The 16513-nt window shown below is 35.2% G+C and overlaps 1 protein-coding gene across 22 annotated transcripts in view; it reads right to left on the reverse strand.

The window, feature by feature from the left end:
- Window positions 1–16513, reverse strand: part of BAZ2B (bromodomain adjacent to zinc finger domain 2B) — a 398760-nt gene that overhangs the window by 46857 nt on the left and 335390 nt on the right. For all 22 annotated transcript variants that reach the window (XR_007478277.1, XM_033421795.2, XM_049712004.1 and 19 more), the window contains 5 exons: window positions 10934–11074; window positions 8287–8541; window positions 7108–7322; window positions 6170–6244; window positions 5098–5341 (listed from right to left, as the gene is read on the reverse strand). Coding sequence is in view for 21 of the 22 variants with exons in the window: in XM_033421795.2 (XP_033277686.1) it covers window positions 5098–5341; window positions 6170–6244; window positions 7108–7322; window positions 8287–8541; window positions 10934–11074 (930 nt within the window). In the remaining variant the exon portion in view is untranslated. The remainder of the gene's footprint in view (window positions 1–5097; window positions 5342–6169; window positions 6245–7107; window positions 7323–8286; window positions 8542–10933; window positions 11075–16513) is intronic.

A 16513-nucleotide genomic window follows, 5' to 3' on the forward strand; every position in this document is an offset into this window, starting at 1 on the left:
ACCTTGACTCTTCAATTAAATAGATATTTAATAGCTATATGATTGTATAGTGACCGTTTGACCAGCAGGATGTTTGAAAATTTGCTTACATAAAAATCAACTCTATCAACAAATATTTGAAATAAGACATCAAAGTAGCTATGTATCAGCCAAATTAGCTAACTACCAGTTCTAAGACTTTTCTTATGATGAAAAAGAAGTAAAATATCTACTAAAGTTTTATTTAAAGGAGCTTTGGCTAATAGTCCTTATAATTTAAGAGATATGAAGGAATTTGAAAGGCCAGAGAGAAAGGCAATAACTACAAAGCTAAGAACGCAGAATCTATCCCTGCCATGGTTCCCCATGGTTTCCCAATCAGAAGAGAAGGCTGTTGTATGTGTCACTACATATCAAAGTTTAATTGTCCACATAACCTCCTCCACAGCAACTTGTGAGGTTAAAGCTCACATAGATTTCAACACAAACCTAAGTATTAGGGAAAGAGTCCATGTGTTGAAGGAATGAAGAGTGAAGAAAAGTGGGAATCACCCTTGAGACAGGGCTGTGACTGTGTCTCAGGGCAGTATCTTAGTCTCAGGGCAGTATCTTCTAATTGAAAGGGATCACACGGGTCTCAATGGAAAGGCTCCTGCAATTAGTCCTTTAAGGAGCATAACTACTGACACTCTACCTATACTTTAATCAAGAGGCCAGACCTATTTTCAGAGGATAATCTTATCAATAAGGTTCATTAACTAGTTAACCTTTAATTTTATTAGGAAATTGATAAATGGTTACCACTTCTTCATGATAAAGAAAAACTCTCAAATAATTGAAAGGAAATGCTAATTTGGTTTCTTAAGTCCTAAAATATTCATTATTTTCAAATGTTTTTAAACTGTTTTCTCACATTAATAACAAATACACATTTGCCAGGATTTTGATCACTCTAATTAATTCTATAATTCAACATTCATAAAAATAAAAATGACTACTTTAAATGACACATCTGGTCTTAAAATATTAAAAATGATGTTTAAATCATTAGTACTGATTTTTAATAGTCTTCATCTCCCTTAAAGAAAAACAAATGCATAGTTTGTTAATTCTCCATGTGAAAAAGGCCAGGTGAAACACATAATTTCTGTAAATAAATTCCAATTTAGTGGGATGACCACCCAGTAGAAGATACTGAAGTCCCAACACAAGGCTGTCAAATTTATGAGAGTTAACACCTTAAAACAATTTATAATATTAAGTGCTGAAAAGGGATGCTAATTCTATAAAAAGGTGATTAGTATTGGTCAGAAAAGTTTAATTCCTGCTGTGGAAACAGCTCTACTTGCCAAATGAAGCAGATTGGTTATAAATAGTATCTTTGGGTAATTACAATACTGATACCCAAATTATATACCCTTCACATTATTTGTCACAGCATGAAAGTATTTGATCAAGTGGTTTCAGAAATACAACATTATGAAGTAATTTCTGCAAGGAATCTCAGTGTAGTCTCCTTTTCAGCCTGGTACTCTTAAGAAAAGTAAAGGTCACTCTAACGATTTTTATCATTCTGGTTTAAAATATAACATGGGGGGTGGAATTTATGAAAACATTTTGTATTTATGCTATTTTTACTTATGAGAAATTGTATAGCACATGATCTTATAAATTATATTATTATCCAGATTTAGTAAAAAATTTGATTCAGTAATTTGTCATTGGTCTTGATTAGATATTATTTTCACACATTCCATCAATAATTCATCTCTCTAAGTCTTCTTTCTTTATTTCTCCAGCAGTACTGAGTTGATACAAGAAAGGAGAAGAGTTCTTTCTAGACTTCCTTGGCTAAATAGTCCTGGCATCAAGGGCAGAAGGAATAGTTGGCTGTATATTGTTTTCTGAATGCCATTCTGCAACCTATCAATATTTCTAGCATTCTTTTCTGGTAAAAGGTAAACATCAACCTTTATCTCACACACACACACACACACACACACACACACACACACGCGCGCGCGCGCGCACACACACACACACACACACACACACACACACACACACCCTCTGTGACCTTGCCTTCTTCCCTTTAGCCTGCTCTTCAAAGCTAGCCCCGGGCTTCCCTGGTGGCGCAGTCATTGACAGTCCGTCTGCCGATGCAGGGAACGTGGGTTCGTGCCCCGGTCCGGGAAGATCCCACATGCCGCGGAGCGGCTGGGCCCGTGAGCCATGGCCGCTGAGCCTGCGCGTCCGGAGCCTGTGCTCCGCAACGGGAGAGGCCACAGCAGTAAGAGGCCCGCGTACCGAAAAACAAAAAACGCTAGCCCCTCTCTTTACCTTAATTGAATCCCCTCCAATATTTTTAGGGACCTTATACCATTAATTATTCTCTTCCTCTCTTTAATCTTCAGTGCCCCTCTCTTATTTAATTGGCTCTTTCCCTTCAACCAAAAATCATCTCAAACCTTCTGCATCTGAAAAATGCTTGGTCTTTGTCTGCCTCTAGGAACTACCCTTTCTTTTGAGGCATAATGCTTGAAATAGATAAGTTTACTTTCTCACTTTCTATTGTTTTCAATCAATCATAGCCTGGCTTGTGCTCTCACCCTTCCAACGAAACGGTGCTGGCACTGGTTACCAATGACCTCTGGGTTGCCAAATACAACGAACACTTTCAGTCCTCGTCATACTAGGCCCCTGCTCCCTTAACATTGTTTATCATTCCCTCCTTTTTAAAATGTTCAAGTTTCTTGATTTTTATTATTATGACATGTGTAGAAGAGAGTTAACACTGTAGGCCCTTGAAAGGTCGGCTTACAAAGTTTGCCCTTGGCTAGTGTCTGGAAACTTGAATTTTGGGGGGTTCCCCCACCCTGATAAGAATAGCTCACTGGACCTAAACTGTGCTAACAATGTGGGTTATACTGCACATCTACTTTTCTTTTGGGAATCTGGAATTTGGCACATGTTATGCAGAGGGTGCCTATGTGGCCAGCCCTGAATAAACAACTCTGGGCACAGCGTTTCTAATGAGCTTCCTTAGAACACAGCATTTCACAGATTGTCGCAATTCACTGCTGGGAGAATTAGGCCCATCCTGTGTGACTCCACTGGGAAAAGACTCTTGAAAGCTGGGCCTGGTTTCCTCTGGACTTTGGCCCACATGCCTTTCTCTTTGCTGGTTTTGCTTTGTTTCCTTTTGCTGTAATAACTCGTAGCCATGGCATGACTAGATGCTGATTTCTGTGAGTCATCCTAGTGAATCGCTCTGACTCTGGAGGTGGTCTTGGTATTGGAAATCCCTGACCCACTACAGAAATTTTCTACACCTTTGTTCCTTCTTCAACAAGAAGCCTTGTGGGCTCTTCTTAAATATTGACATTCCCCGGGGATCCAACCCCAGTACACTACTCTAATTAATAAACCAATCCTGCTGTGCAAACTTATCCAACTCATTATTTTAAACTATTGTCTATGTGCTAATAATAACTTCCAGATCTACACTTTCAAGACTAAACTCTTCTCCAGACTTTAGATTCTTTTTTTTTTTTTGCGATACGCGGGCCTCTCACTCTTGTGGCCTCTCCTGTTGCGGAGCACAGGCTCCGGATGCGCAGGCTCAGCAGCCGTGGCTCACGGGCCCAGCCGCTCCGCAGCATGTGGGATCTTCCCAGACCGGGGCACGAACCCGTGTCCCCTGCATCGGCAGGCGTACTCTCAATCACTGCACCACCAGGGAAGCCCCCACACTTTAGATTCTTAAATCCAACTGACTGCTGAGCTTCTGAACAGGCACCTCAAACTCAACATGTCCAAAATAAACCTACCATCATTTCCTGTCTTCAGTTATCTGTTCCATATTCCCCTCCTCCCCTGTCATCTATTTCCTCTGCTCCTTCTGATTTCTCTGTCTCAGTTAATGGCAACAATAGCAGAGCAAGCAGTCCCCAAGCCAGATAGCTGGTATCAACCCTACCTCTCCCTCCATCAACCTACACAGTCCATCTTCAGATACTACTCATTTTTCCTCCTAAATATTTATTGAATCCTTTCCTTCCTTTAGTCCAGTTTCAGACCCCTCGTAATTCACCTAAACTACTGCAATATCTCCTGATTGATCTTCCTACCTCTGATCTTGCTCTGTTCAAATCTATTTCTATCTTCCACAGAGCTGCCATAGTGAGCCAATGAAAACAATCAAGTCTGACCATGTCATTCCCTCACTTGTAAACCTTCAGTGGCTTCCTATTACCACAAAACTATAAAATCCGAGTTCACAGTTGTGGCATGTGAAGCTGTCTCGTAACACTAGAGCACTTGTAAGTCACTTAAAGCACGTTGTGGTTTCAAGGCTCTGCGCCCTTGCTCATGCTGTTCTCTCTGCTTGAAGATTTTTCCATGGATTCCTGGATTCTTCTCTAGGTTAACATTTAGTCCAACTTGTAGCCTCAGCTAATGAGTCCAGAAAGCCTTTGTGAAAATTTATTCCTCAGAAAGGTTCAATGTCCTTCCTTCGTACCTGCCTAGTACATTGTAAATACCGCTATCAAAGCAGTTAACACTTAACACATTACATTTTCTTACTGTAAATCTTCCTCAGTGAGACTGTAAATTGAGAGGGGACTTTGATCAAAAATGCCTAGAGCTAAAAAAAAAAAAAGGAAAAGAAAAAAGCCTAGAGCTAGGCACTTAATAAATTGGGCTTTGAGAAATACATCAGTTTCATTAAACCTGACAACACTTTTAAGGCATGAAGTATTGTACAAAATAAATGTAAGATAGCATGTTAAATAGATAGAATGAAAAAGGATACCTAAAATTAAGAATCTGAATAGTTCTCTGGAGAACTCTCATTATATAAACAGAAAAATTTAACTTCTTTTATTCAATGTAAATACCCTCTCTGTATAGAAGGCATTGTATTCTACTCAATATTTACCTAACCATCACAAAAAACTTTGAGGTGAATATTATAATATTCAGTTTCAGATGAAGAAACTGAGTCAAGTGTGACAACGAAATTCAAACCCAAATCTATTTGACTTCAAATTCTGTGTTATTTCAATATGTTATGTAATATTAGTTAAGTATTGAAATCGACCTAAATTTGATTACCTCATCTTCACAGATCTCAGTCTTCTTTCCTTTTTTGTCTTCTTTATCTTCTTCATCCTCATCATCTTCATCAGCTTGGTCATCACTATCATCATCATCATCATCATCATAATCACTATCTCCTCCCTTCCTTCTTCGTTTGCGTCCTGGAGTGGGTGTGCCCAGTGGATGCTGTTCTTCTCCAAGATCAATGCCACCTGAAGTGTCTCTTTTGCCTGTTTTCTTAGCATGAATGATTCTGAGCCTTTAAGTATGAAAAAATGATGACATGGAAGAAAAGCCTTCTTCTTATACTTTTTGAAGAGCATACTATGAGTTGTAAGCAAAAATACCTTATGGTATTTCTCTCGCACTAATCAATAAATGAATGACAATAAAAATTAGCATGAAGGAAACTTAAGAAGTATGTTCCCAGAAACTACAAAATATATTAACATTCAAGAATTATTCTGGCTATCTCTTTGGAATTAGAATACATTTTTAAAAAAACCAGAAAACTGAGAAGATTAACTCAGGAATGGCCAAGTGGTAAGACCTGATCCTATACTATCTGACTGAATAAGTTTCAATTCAAGTTACTGCAAAGAAACTATCCTCTTAACACAGAAGCTGAATAATTTCAGCATTATATTTCCTAGCAGGAAGCTAATTAAGTTTTAATGCTGAATACATTTGGATATGTTAGGCCCTCTATAAAAGCAAACTTTAATTAGAAAGCAATTAAGGAAAAAAGTAATAGTTCCAAACAGATTCTATTTGTGACAAAAATAACCTGATAGCAACAACAATCTTAGAATATGTGATTGCTTGACTTCTTTGAAAGAAAAAAGATAAATTGACTTTCTTCTAAGTTTGAAGCATATGAGCTCAGTGAATATCATTATATCTTTTGTCTACTGAAAATTCTGGCACTGAGTTCTATTAGTTTCATATCTCATCTTAATTAAGCTTTACCTTTTCTAATTCTTAGACAAAATAAAGTTTAAATTCTACCTTTGCAATCTGTATGTTTTACTCAGAAACTTGCAAAAAAAGGAAAAGAGTATATTAGTTTTAATAAAACATGACTTACTTGCGGAGTTTACCTTCTACCACCCATTTATCTCTCCTCAAATTTGACATGTAATCAATGTTCTTGTCGATTTCACTGCCAATGCAAAAGTTTATTAGAAGACATATATTAATCCATTATGCAATACATTAATTTGGTAAGCAAAATGATGCAGTTTTGGGGTAAGTACAAATGATGATTGCCAATGAACAGCAAAAACAAATGAAAAATTATATTAATACATAGCTAAGAGATGTGTAGAAAACTTAGAGATGCCCAGCAATGGTAGAAATGCATGGCTCTGAAATGTTTGGATTGATTATTTTCCTAGAAAGGTAAAGGAATAAAAGTAACATAATTAAAATCTGTAAAATAATGAACAGTAAGAACAAGATGAACATGGAATTTGTTCACCAAATCTTCAAATACTATAGTGGAGGACTTACTTTGACTCTGAAATGAGATTAAGTACTTTTTTTAAGTGCAAATTAATATACAATAAATAAATAATATTAAGATTGTATCAGCACATGATAAAAAGTAGGTAGATAATTCTACAAATGGCAGCTACTAAGGAAAATCAGGTAGTCATTTATCATCAAAAGATGAAAGAAAAATTCTAGGTTTTTGCAACAGTGCTGGATTCTGGAGCCATAGCAAGAAAAACCTGCTTACACTTCAGTATACAAATAAATAACAAAAGTACCAAATAAACAAAACGGGTTACAAAGGCTATACACAGTATGATTCAAAATTTCTTTTCCAATAGACTGCAAAGAAATACATTGAAACATTATTAGCAGTAGTCATCTCTGAATGGTGAGATTAGTGTAATTTTAATCTTTTTCTTTGTGGTAGTCTGTAACTTCAAAATTTTCTATAAGCAATTTGTATTACTTTGTGACCAGACAAATTCAAAACAGAAAAGAATCACCAGAAATGTCTGGGCATATGCTTACCTCACCACACTCTTGCTGCACGCCAGTTCATTGATCAGGAAAGCCAGAACTGAGGCTTTCTGTGCTGGAGTGTGAGCCTGAAAAGCTTTGGTCTTCAGGCTTTCAGTAAGCTCAGTTTGTCCACAGTGTGCTTCCATAAAAATTTGCAAAATCTCGGAAACATTGTCTCGATTCACACCAACATTCAGCAAATGTTCTCCAAGAGCTGTTTTGGCCTATAAAAGGTTGGCATTTTTATCAGTATTGACCACAACGACTCATAAGATATAAACAATAAGACTTTTAAATATTGGTATTATATGATTTAGGTATTACTGACAAGGGCTTTATTCACATTTTTGATGAAGTGGCGATAAAACATGACGTTCAACGTCATTTAGTCAACAGATGATAGACAAGTTTTCAAGTACTTGTAATTTTTCTCTTCCTTCTTCAAACCCTTGGTTAAAAAGTTTGGTGGGGGGAAGGGTATGTAAACTTGTGGCTAAAAATGGTCTCACCATACCTTCTTTGACTACAGACACTATCCCAAGCTTTTCCAGGCTCTACCAGTAGTAGTGGGGGAGAGGTTGAAAAGTACTAGCAATGTGTTTTCTTGCTCTATGGTGTCACGGATTTTATTGCCTAGTATGCTGAATGAATAGGGAGATGGAAAAAAAAGTAACAGGTGCATCTGGAAGATTCTCTCTACATTACCTAGAGCAAAGCTGACTGAAATGTGTATCTTAATTGGAATTAAGATAAATTTGAATTATTGAATATCCACTTAGCAGTACAGTATCTTAACATGCTGGTCTGTAGGGTCCTTGATTAGCCTCGGTTATTCATGGTGTTTCAGAGAGAACACAGTATAATTTCAGAAGGCACACATAAGTTAATTGCTTTATGAATTAAGAATTCTCTGTTTTGCTGAATATCACTTAGGTATTTCCTTAAATTAGATTGCTTTTTACCAAAAGCTAGAGGGAAAGAAAGTAATCTGGTAATGATTTACATTCCTTAGGCTTTGTGAACCAGGTTTTTCTAAGTTTGCACCAGTTGTACCAATCTACCTTTAACTTTGTACGAAGTTATGTAGAAAAAATTGGATGTTTGTACAATCTTCTGCTAATACACTAAAGCCAGCTATCAATGCACTGATAGTACAAATTAAAAAAATTATATTTTGGGTTTTTTTACCTTGTATCCTGTAATTAGACCTGGATCACATACAGCAGCTGAGAGGAGCCTCACAAGCAAGTCTTGTACTTCACCCATGCTGTCTCCTATATTTAGCAATCCCTCTTGAAGAACACTCAGGTTTGGAACATCAATATTCACATCGAAGCCCAAAACTTTACCAAAGTTTCGTAAGAACTGCACCACCATCAGACAGTCTGAAAATGTACTTCCAGAGAGAACAAGTCCTGGAATACGAGGCAACTCTGGCAAAGGCTGAAAATAAAAGAAAAGAGAGAAAAAGTAGTTCAAAAAGCCATGATTTTATAGCTCCTGAAGTAAAGTAAGTTGCTATTTTTCTCTTGCGTTATACCAGTGGTCTTCCCGCTGGACTGTAAATTCCCTGGGGGCATTTCTATAACCCCATGGTACTAAGCATAGAATCCTGAACACAAGTAACCACTAATAAATTTTGGTTGAACTCAACATGAACTTAGATCTCTGCAAAAGAGAACACTAATTTTAACTTAGGTATTGATAAAACACACGTTATACAACTGGACCAAAAATCAGGTAACATAAGAAATAAACATCTCAAAAGTACTTTATCATGGACATACTTAGTAGGGCATATGCAATAGTTTCTTCTACTGATGTAGATTGATTTATAATTCACACTTTTTTGGGAGCTCAGAAGTTAACAGTGTGCATCTGTGTGCCGTATGGTTGGAGAGAGTACCATCTTTAGTTAATGACTGCAGATAAATTACTAGGTCCACATGACCAGAACCCATGACCCTATCAAGAACCCAGTAATACTGCAACTATCAGTCTTTAGGTTTCCCGTATATTAGCGAAACATTGAATTTCAGTGTTAAAATTAGAGAGCTCTCTTGCTATTTCTCAAATATGCTCACATATTAACATTTTAATGACTAACTGTATTATCAGTTGTTATGGACATTTTGGAAGTTAGATAAATAAGTAACCTAAATTAAAAACATTTTTGTCCATGAATGGGATTCAATAATAGTACTTTCAATTCTGATTGAGAAAAATGTGCCTTGTAAATATTTCTATTTATCTAAATTTGCCCTTGTTCAAAAACGTTTCCTCCACTCTGTGCTTGCTGAAATAACTAACCAAAGACTTTTTCTACTAATAGTGTGTGGAAACACAGAACTATGGACAGTTGCTGATATCATACAAATCTTTTGTTACATATGAAAACCATTTAATTCTGAGTTTTCTTTTTTCCTGAATCAGATCAGACATACACATTTCCATATGATTCTAAAAATTTATATAACAAAGCTAACGACAGTAAGGCTTAAAATGGACTTACAAATATTTGATATAGTGCATATGGATTTAAATGAAAACAAAAGATCACTTAGGACAATTTAGGATTAAAAAAAGATCATTTAGGATTAGCAAGAAAATAAAGCTCACTTAGGATTAAAAAAATTGCTCACCAGGAGCTTATTAAATGTGTTGACTAACCACTATACCCATTCTGTGCTTAGGAAATTTTAAACATCCAATTGACTAAAACTAGAATGCATACTTTCATTTTTATTTAGAAGCATTTATGCTAGGTAAATAAATAGAATATTAGTATCATTAAATTTTCCACTTGGGTACTAAAGTTTGCTTTAAGCACTTTAGAAAAGAGCTTGCATAATCAAGAGACAAGCACTATCTGCATATCATATGGCATGTAAGTAAATATAGATGCTATTGACCAAGTATAATATTCTATTACTGAGACAGTATTATAGATATGATATGCATTATTGTATAATTTTCTAGGAATACTATCTTCTTAACTATAGCCAAACATAATTGATTTCTATTCATAAGTATGTGAAATCATGCCAGTTATCACGGTGATTTTGCTCTTTCCAAGTTGCTACTTTTCTGTATTTTAGCAACATTATAAATCTGTGAAGCATGATGGAAGAGAAAACACACATGAGGTACTTTGCTTGGATACATTTCTTGGCTTTCAGGATCATAAACAGTATGGGCTCTGGAGTTTAAAAAACTGGGGACTGCATCCAAGTTGCCACTTATGAGCTGTATAATGTTGAGCAAATTCCTTAACCTCTCTGTGTCTCAAGTTTTCTCATCTGTAAATGGGCATAAATACCAGTCCTATAGGATTGTGGTGAGGATTAAATGAGAAAATTCATTTAAAGCACTTAGCATAGGGCCTGGCATGTACTAAACATACTCAATAGTTAGCTACCATCACTAAAGCATTGAAGGAGGTTATAGATTATAAATCCTAATTTACTTAAACATCCATAGAGGCATGGAGGAGGAGTTAGATCTTTCTGTAAGTAAATGCCTGGGAAGGACCAAATGAAACACAGAAATCCTATCTATTTCTATAATTCATTTTTATAGATTTCTGCAGTATTTCTACTTAAATTAAAAAGGTTTGCAGTGCTCCGTTTGTATATTAAGAACTGCCATTATCAGCACAGGGCTCTAGAGAGGTTTACTCGTGGCCATCCAGGAGGGACAGATTGACCTAGACTTGGAAATCCACTGCTCCAGCTAAAAACACAAGGCTTTCATAATGGCAGCTCTGGCAAAGGAATCAGGTGAGCACACAGAAAAAATTAAATTTATTAATGAAATGGTTTACTTGATAAATTACCTTTTGGTCTGCTAAGCACATGTCTTCATTAGGCTTCTTTAGTTCCTTTGCCATTTCTAATTCTAATCTTCGTTGCTCTAGTTTACGTTCTTTATTTAATCTTTTCTCATCACGTTTTTCTTGCTTTAACCGTTCTTTTTCCTTAAAAAGAAAACCATGTCCACATATTCTGTTTAATCATTATACGTGTTTAAAAAACCTCCAGTTAAAATTTAAAAAGTAATCAGAGTGTTATTTCCATGAAAAAAATTCTCTTAGGATGTTTAGGAGTAGACTTGAAATTACATAGAAACAATGACGTATTTTGCTTTTCAGCGTTTTCACCTTTTGAGTTTCAAAATAATCTTATGACTGTATGTATATATACATACATATACAAAATATCAATATTAGTTTCAACCCAGATTATTTCATTATTCAAAATTTATTCAATCCTTTCCCAGGTTATAATATGAGAATAAAATAGTTATTAATAAAAGCAGGTATATAAAATGCACATGGGCAAGTAAATATTCATAAAAAAAAGTTAACTAGTATGAACAAAAATTTTTGTGTAGCTCAAGAAAGCAAGAAAAGATTTACAGCATGAAAATGGAAGCAACATGTTTGAATCTGCAAACGCAGTTCTTTCAAAGTGAATTAGCTAGTCTTAAGACGTGCACCTATGATGAAATAAAAATATTATTTACCACTCTAAACAACATTTAAAATAATGTAAAATGGGTTTTGAAGGCAATTCCAAAAGCTTTAAAGTTATTTTGGGTAATGGCAACAATATGGAAATAATCATCCTGTTTCCCTGTTGTAGAGTATGGCATTCTTTTGGAAGAAGTGACTTTCTATAATAATACTGGTGTCATTACTTTATCGTCACACATCAAATACAATTCTCTTTTTAAACTGAAGTGTAACTGACTTACAATATTATATTGGTTTTAGGTGTACAACACAGTGATTCGATATTTTTATACATTCTGAAATGATCACCATAATCAAGTCTAGTTACCATACAAAGTTATTACAATATTAATGACTATATTCCTTATGCTGTACATTACATCCCCATGGCTTATTTATTTTATAACTGGACACCTTAATTCCTTCACCTATTTCATCCATTCCCCGTAATCCCCCTCCTCTCTGGCAACCACTAGTTTGTTCTCTGTATCTACGAGCTTGTTTCTGTTTTATGTTTGTTTTGCTTTCTAGGTTCTACATATAAGTGAAATCATATGGTGTTTGTCTTTGTCTGACTTATTTCACTTAAGACAATACCCTCCAGGTCCATCCATGCTATCGCAAATGATAAGATTTCATGCTTTTTTATGGCTGAGTAATATTCCATTGTATATATACATATATATATATCATCTTCTTTATCTATTCATCTATTGATGAACACAGAGGTTGCTTCCATGTCTTGGCGATTGTAAATAGTGAGGCAGTGAACATGGGGGTGCATGTATCTTTTCGAGTTCGTGTTTCCATTTTCGTTGGATAAATACCTAGGAGTGGGATTGCTGAATCATGTGATAGTTCTATTTTTAAGTTTTTGAGAAACCTCCATATTGTTATCTATAGTGGCTGCACGAGTTTACATTCCCACCAACAGTGGACAAACATCCCCTTTTCTCCACATCCTTGCCAACACTTGTTACTTCTTGTCTTTTTGATAATAGGCATTTTGACAGGTGTGAGGTTATATCTCATTGTCCTCTGCCCACAATCCAATCAAATACAACTCTTATTTATTAGAGGAGAAATAATGGTAGAATCAACAGGCAATTCTAAACTATTACCACATACGTCTTTCAATTTTCTTTATTTTTGCCAAAATAAAGTCCAAATCCTTACTTTTGAATTCAGGACTCTCTTCTTTTCCAACCTTATCTCCCACTGTTATAGTCTATGTAAATTTAGTCAAACTATTTGCTATTCCTGATAAACATCTATTGTTTCCTTACCTCCTTATATTGGTGTACTCCAGTTAGGAAGGTCATTATTCCCATCTTGCATACAAATCCTAATTAAAAACCTCCACCTCCTTCCTATTCCTAATTTCTCTTAATTGTCTTACCTAATTACAGCTCTTACCTATAATTTTAACCTAGCACTATTGCTTCCTCTAGTATATTAGCATTTTTGCCCATGTCTTAACCATCTCCATTTCAATTATCACTGGTAAGACAGCACGCTGACTGCTGCGGCAGAGCATGCCAAGGGGGAGACAGAGAGGAGTGGAGAAGTAATACATTCCCAGCCAAGAGCTGAGAAAGCACGATTCTTGGATATTATTTTTACCTAGTGATATGCAGTATCTTTTGAATTAAAAAAGCATGTCCATAATATGGAATAGAATGTAAAAGTGACATCTATACCTTAGGATGAAATGGAGGTTTGCAAGAAATCTTAGAAATTCATAGGACCTTTATTACTTAAAGACAAGCATCTACTCCCTCAATGGGATACTTTAAGGGAAACATGGAGTCTCTAAATTTAATGCATTTATTCACTAATTTATTTAGTGACTTCTACTGAATTGTATAGGACTAATACAAATCCTGTGGTTTTGGTATAAAATGACTCTCAAAGAACCAGAGCTTCTAGGATCCCCTCAACGATCAACTAATATTTAAAATGGCATATAAAGACAGTCACAATCTAGCCCCACACAAGTTCTGGTCTCCTATCTCATGATTCTCAGTGAATCTCCCAAACTCTAGGCACATTTTGTGATACAACTGTGTTGAGCAAACAGTGTAACCAGTTTGAGGCACTGCTTGGATGATAATGATAATGATCATGAGGGGCGGGGGGGGGAGGGGGAAGAGAGGGGGAAGGAGTGGGAAGAAGAGGAGGAGAAGCAGCAAAGCCAAGAGAGGTATATGCACAAGGTTAAAATTGACTAACCCCTCTTTGTACCTTCCTCCCAAGACCCCAGAGGTCCTGTTTAGTTGCAACATTGTATTTATGTACCTGTCATCCCCTCTGACTGGAATGCATAGCCCTTCCTACTTCACACAAAAATAAAGCCTGTGTTTTAATTTTTCCCACAGCTAGTTCAGGAGTTTTAATATTTCCCTTTTTTGAGCTTCCACATAACTTATTACAGCATTTATTGCACTGAGTGACAATTATTTGTTTAAAGTTGATCTCTCGCACTGTAGTGTGAACTTCTAGAGATCAGAGGAACCAACTTCTGCACCTCTTTGTGGACCTATTCAATTCCCAGCAGTATAATTTGCCAGAAACCCTCAGGAGAGTTTTTAATATTATCTTTGTCTCTGACAACTCAAGCCTGTATCAGTGCAATTTTCCTCTCACACTGGTCTAAATATTGTTCTTATTTCCAACTATAATAGTTATCATATGTCTCTAATGGACATATACAGTGTGCATTAGCATATAAAAATTATTTAAGCATTGATTAATTTGCTGAATGATTAAATCTACAAATGCCACATTGTTTAAATTTCAGGGCAATAACTTACAGTGTCTACGAATGACTACGAAATATAGCTCTTAACTATATTTTAGATTGACTATAAACAATTACAAGCAAATTAGAATGCCTCCTTCCAATTTTTTGGGGCCTTTATTCCCAACTTTCCCCGTCCTTACGCAGTTTTCTAGATGTAAAAATTTATGAAATAAATGTAGATTCTTGGTATATATGCCATTTACAATAAAATATCTTTTTATCATCTTAATTATAGTAATGAAATTTTCTGTATCAAAATATTACTAATATCCTAATTAAGAAGTTATTTAAATTTCATTCAAAGTTGCAACACTTTTCAATAGCAAAAGTGTTAAATTTAGATTACACTAAATAGCCTAAGATACATAGGGTGAAAATTTAAAATGCATAAAAGGATTATTTTAGGGACTCTAAACGCATAACTGAAAGTATTTCTAGAACTCTATAGCAAAATAACAAAGGTATGAAATGAATTTATTCTATTTTAGAATCATAGAAGTTTAAAAACTAAGCAATGAGTGTGGTAGGAGGATCTGTTATTATAAAGTTTTACAACTTATCAAATTGCCAAACAGGCCATTTTTAAGAGGCCATGTTGCAAAGATGCCTATGTTTCCTGTATTTTATGATTCTACTGGGTCTCTTAGGTGTTTGCTCTGGGCATAATTAGGAGATTACATTTCTTTTCACAGCAACTGTACTTAAATTTCAAAGACATAAATATTCTTTAAGAGACACAGATTTACCTCAGGGTGCAAGAAGAATAAAGTGTAAATAAGATTAATAACATAAGCCATTTATAGAAGACAGATATAAAGAATAAAAGTGATACTATTTTACGTCACATATTGAGCGTGAGTAGAAAAATCAGGGTAATTTTTTTAAAGGACCTATTTTTACATTTAAAATGTAATAATAAATTAAGTTTAAACAAATGAAAAAATTATGAATCCATGATAAAAGAAATCCTTATATTTTAAATTTTTAATAAAATTATATATTATTTATATTATATTTTACTGTATTTTACAGGTATAAATATAAAATACTATTTAAAAAGAGTAAAAATTTCCAGTTATCACATTTTCATAAAATCCACCAAAGTATTACACAAAAGTCTGTACTTACTTTAGATTAACTATCACCAAATATTCTTAGAGTAGCTACTACTATACAAATGTCTCCTAAATTAAAATCAAAATTGTTAATTCTTGAGTCAGATAAGTAGAGATTTTAATACATCTAAATTACATTGATAATAATTCGCTCCAAAATTATGCATGTATCTTTTAAATGTGTATGACATTTAACATTTTACTGAATAGTTAATATAAAATCATTTTACATGGGTTTTTTTTTGTGCTTTTTTTTGCGGTACACGGGCGTCTCACTGCTGTGGCCTGTCCCGTTGCGGAGCACAGGCTCCGGACGCACAGGCTCAGCGGCCATGGCTCACGGGCCCAGCCGCTCCGCAGCATGTGGGATCTTCCCGGACCGGGGCACGAACCCGTGTCCCCCGCATCGGCAGGCGGACTCTCAACCACTGGGCCACCAGGGAAGCCCTTACATGTTTTTAAAGACAATTTAATTTTAAAATTGAAATTAAGTACATTATATAAAGTACAATACACAAGTATGTCATATAAGTACATTTATTATATCTTCAACTGAAAAATGGGTTTGTTTAAACAAAACTGTCTACATGAGCAATTCTTTTTATTTTTCACTAAGTAATGATTAGTATAAATATAGGATTATAAAATATTCTCATGACTTGAATCATTGAATGGGTTATACATTTTTTATGCTTGCAAATTATTAGATGATTTCTGAAACCTGAACTACTCTCTTCTATTTTATGGTTTTGTCTCCTAAAGTGCTGACATAGTCATTCTGTAATAGACGCATGTTTAACAACCTTTTGTTGTTTATTGATCCTTGGGGAAACACATATACAAAAGACTCTGTTACGGGTACGACGGTTGATTATTCAGATAATATGAGTAAAATGTTTATAAATTTGTGACTGACACAGTTTGAAGTTTTTATAAATGAAACAGGAGATTTTGAGCTACTTTGTCACACTGCTTAAACCAACT

The sequence above is a fragment of the Orcinus orca genome, chromosome 7 (genome assembly GCF_937001465.1).
Source record: "Orcinus orca chromosome 7, mOrcOrc1.1, whole genome shotgun sequence".
Classification (NCBI taxonomy): domain Eukaryota; kingdom Metazoa; phylum Chordata; class Mammalia; order Artiodactyla; family Delphinidae; genus Orcinus; species Orcinus orca.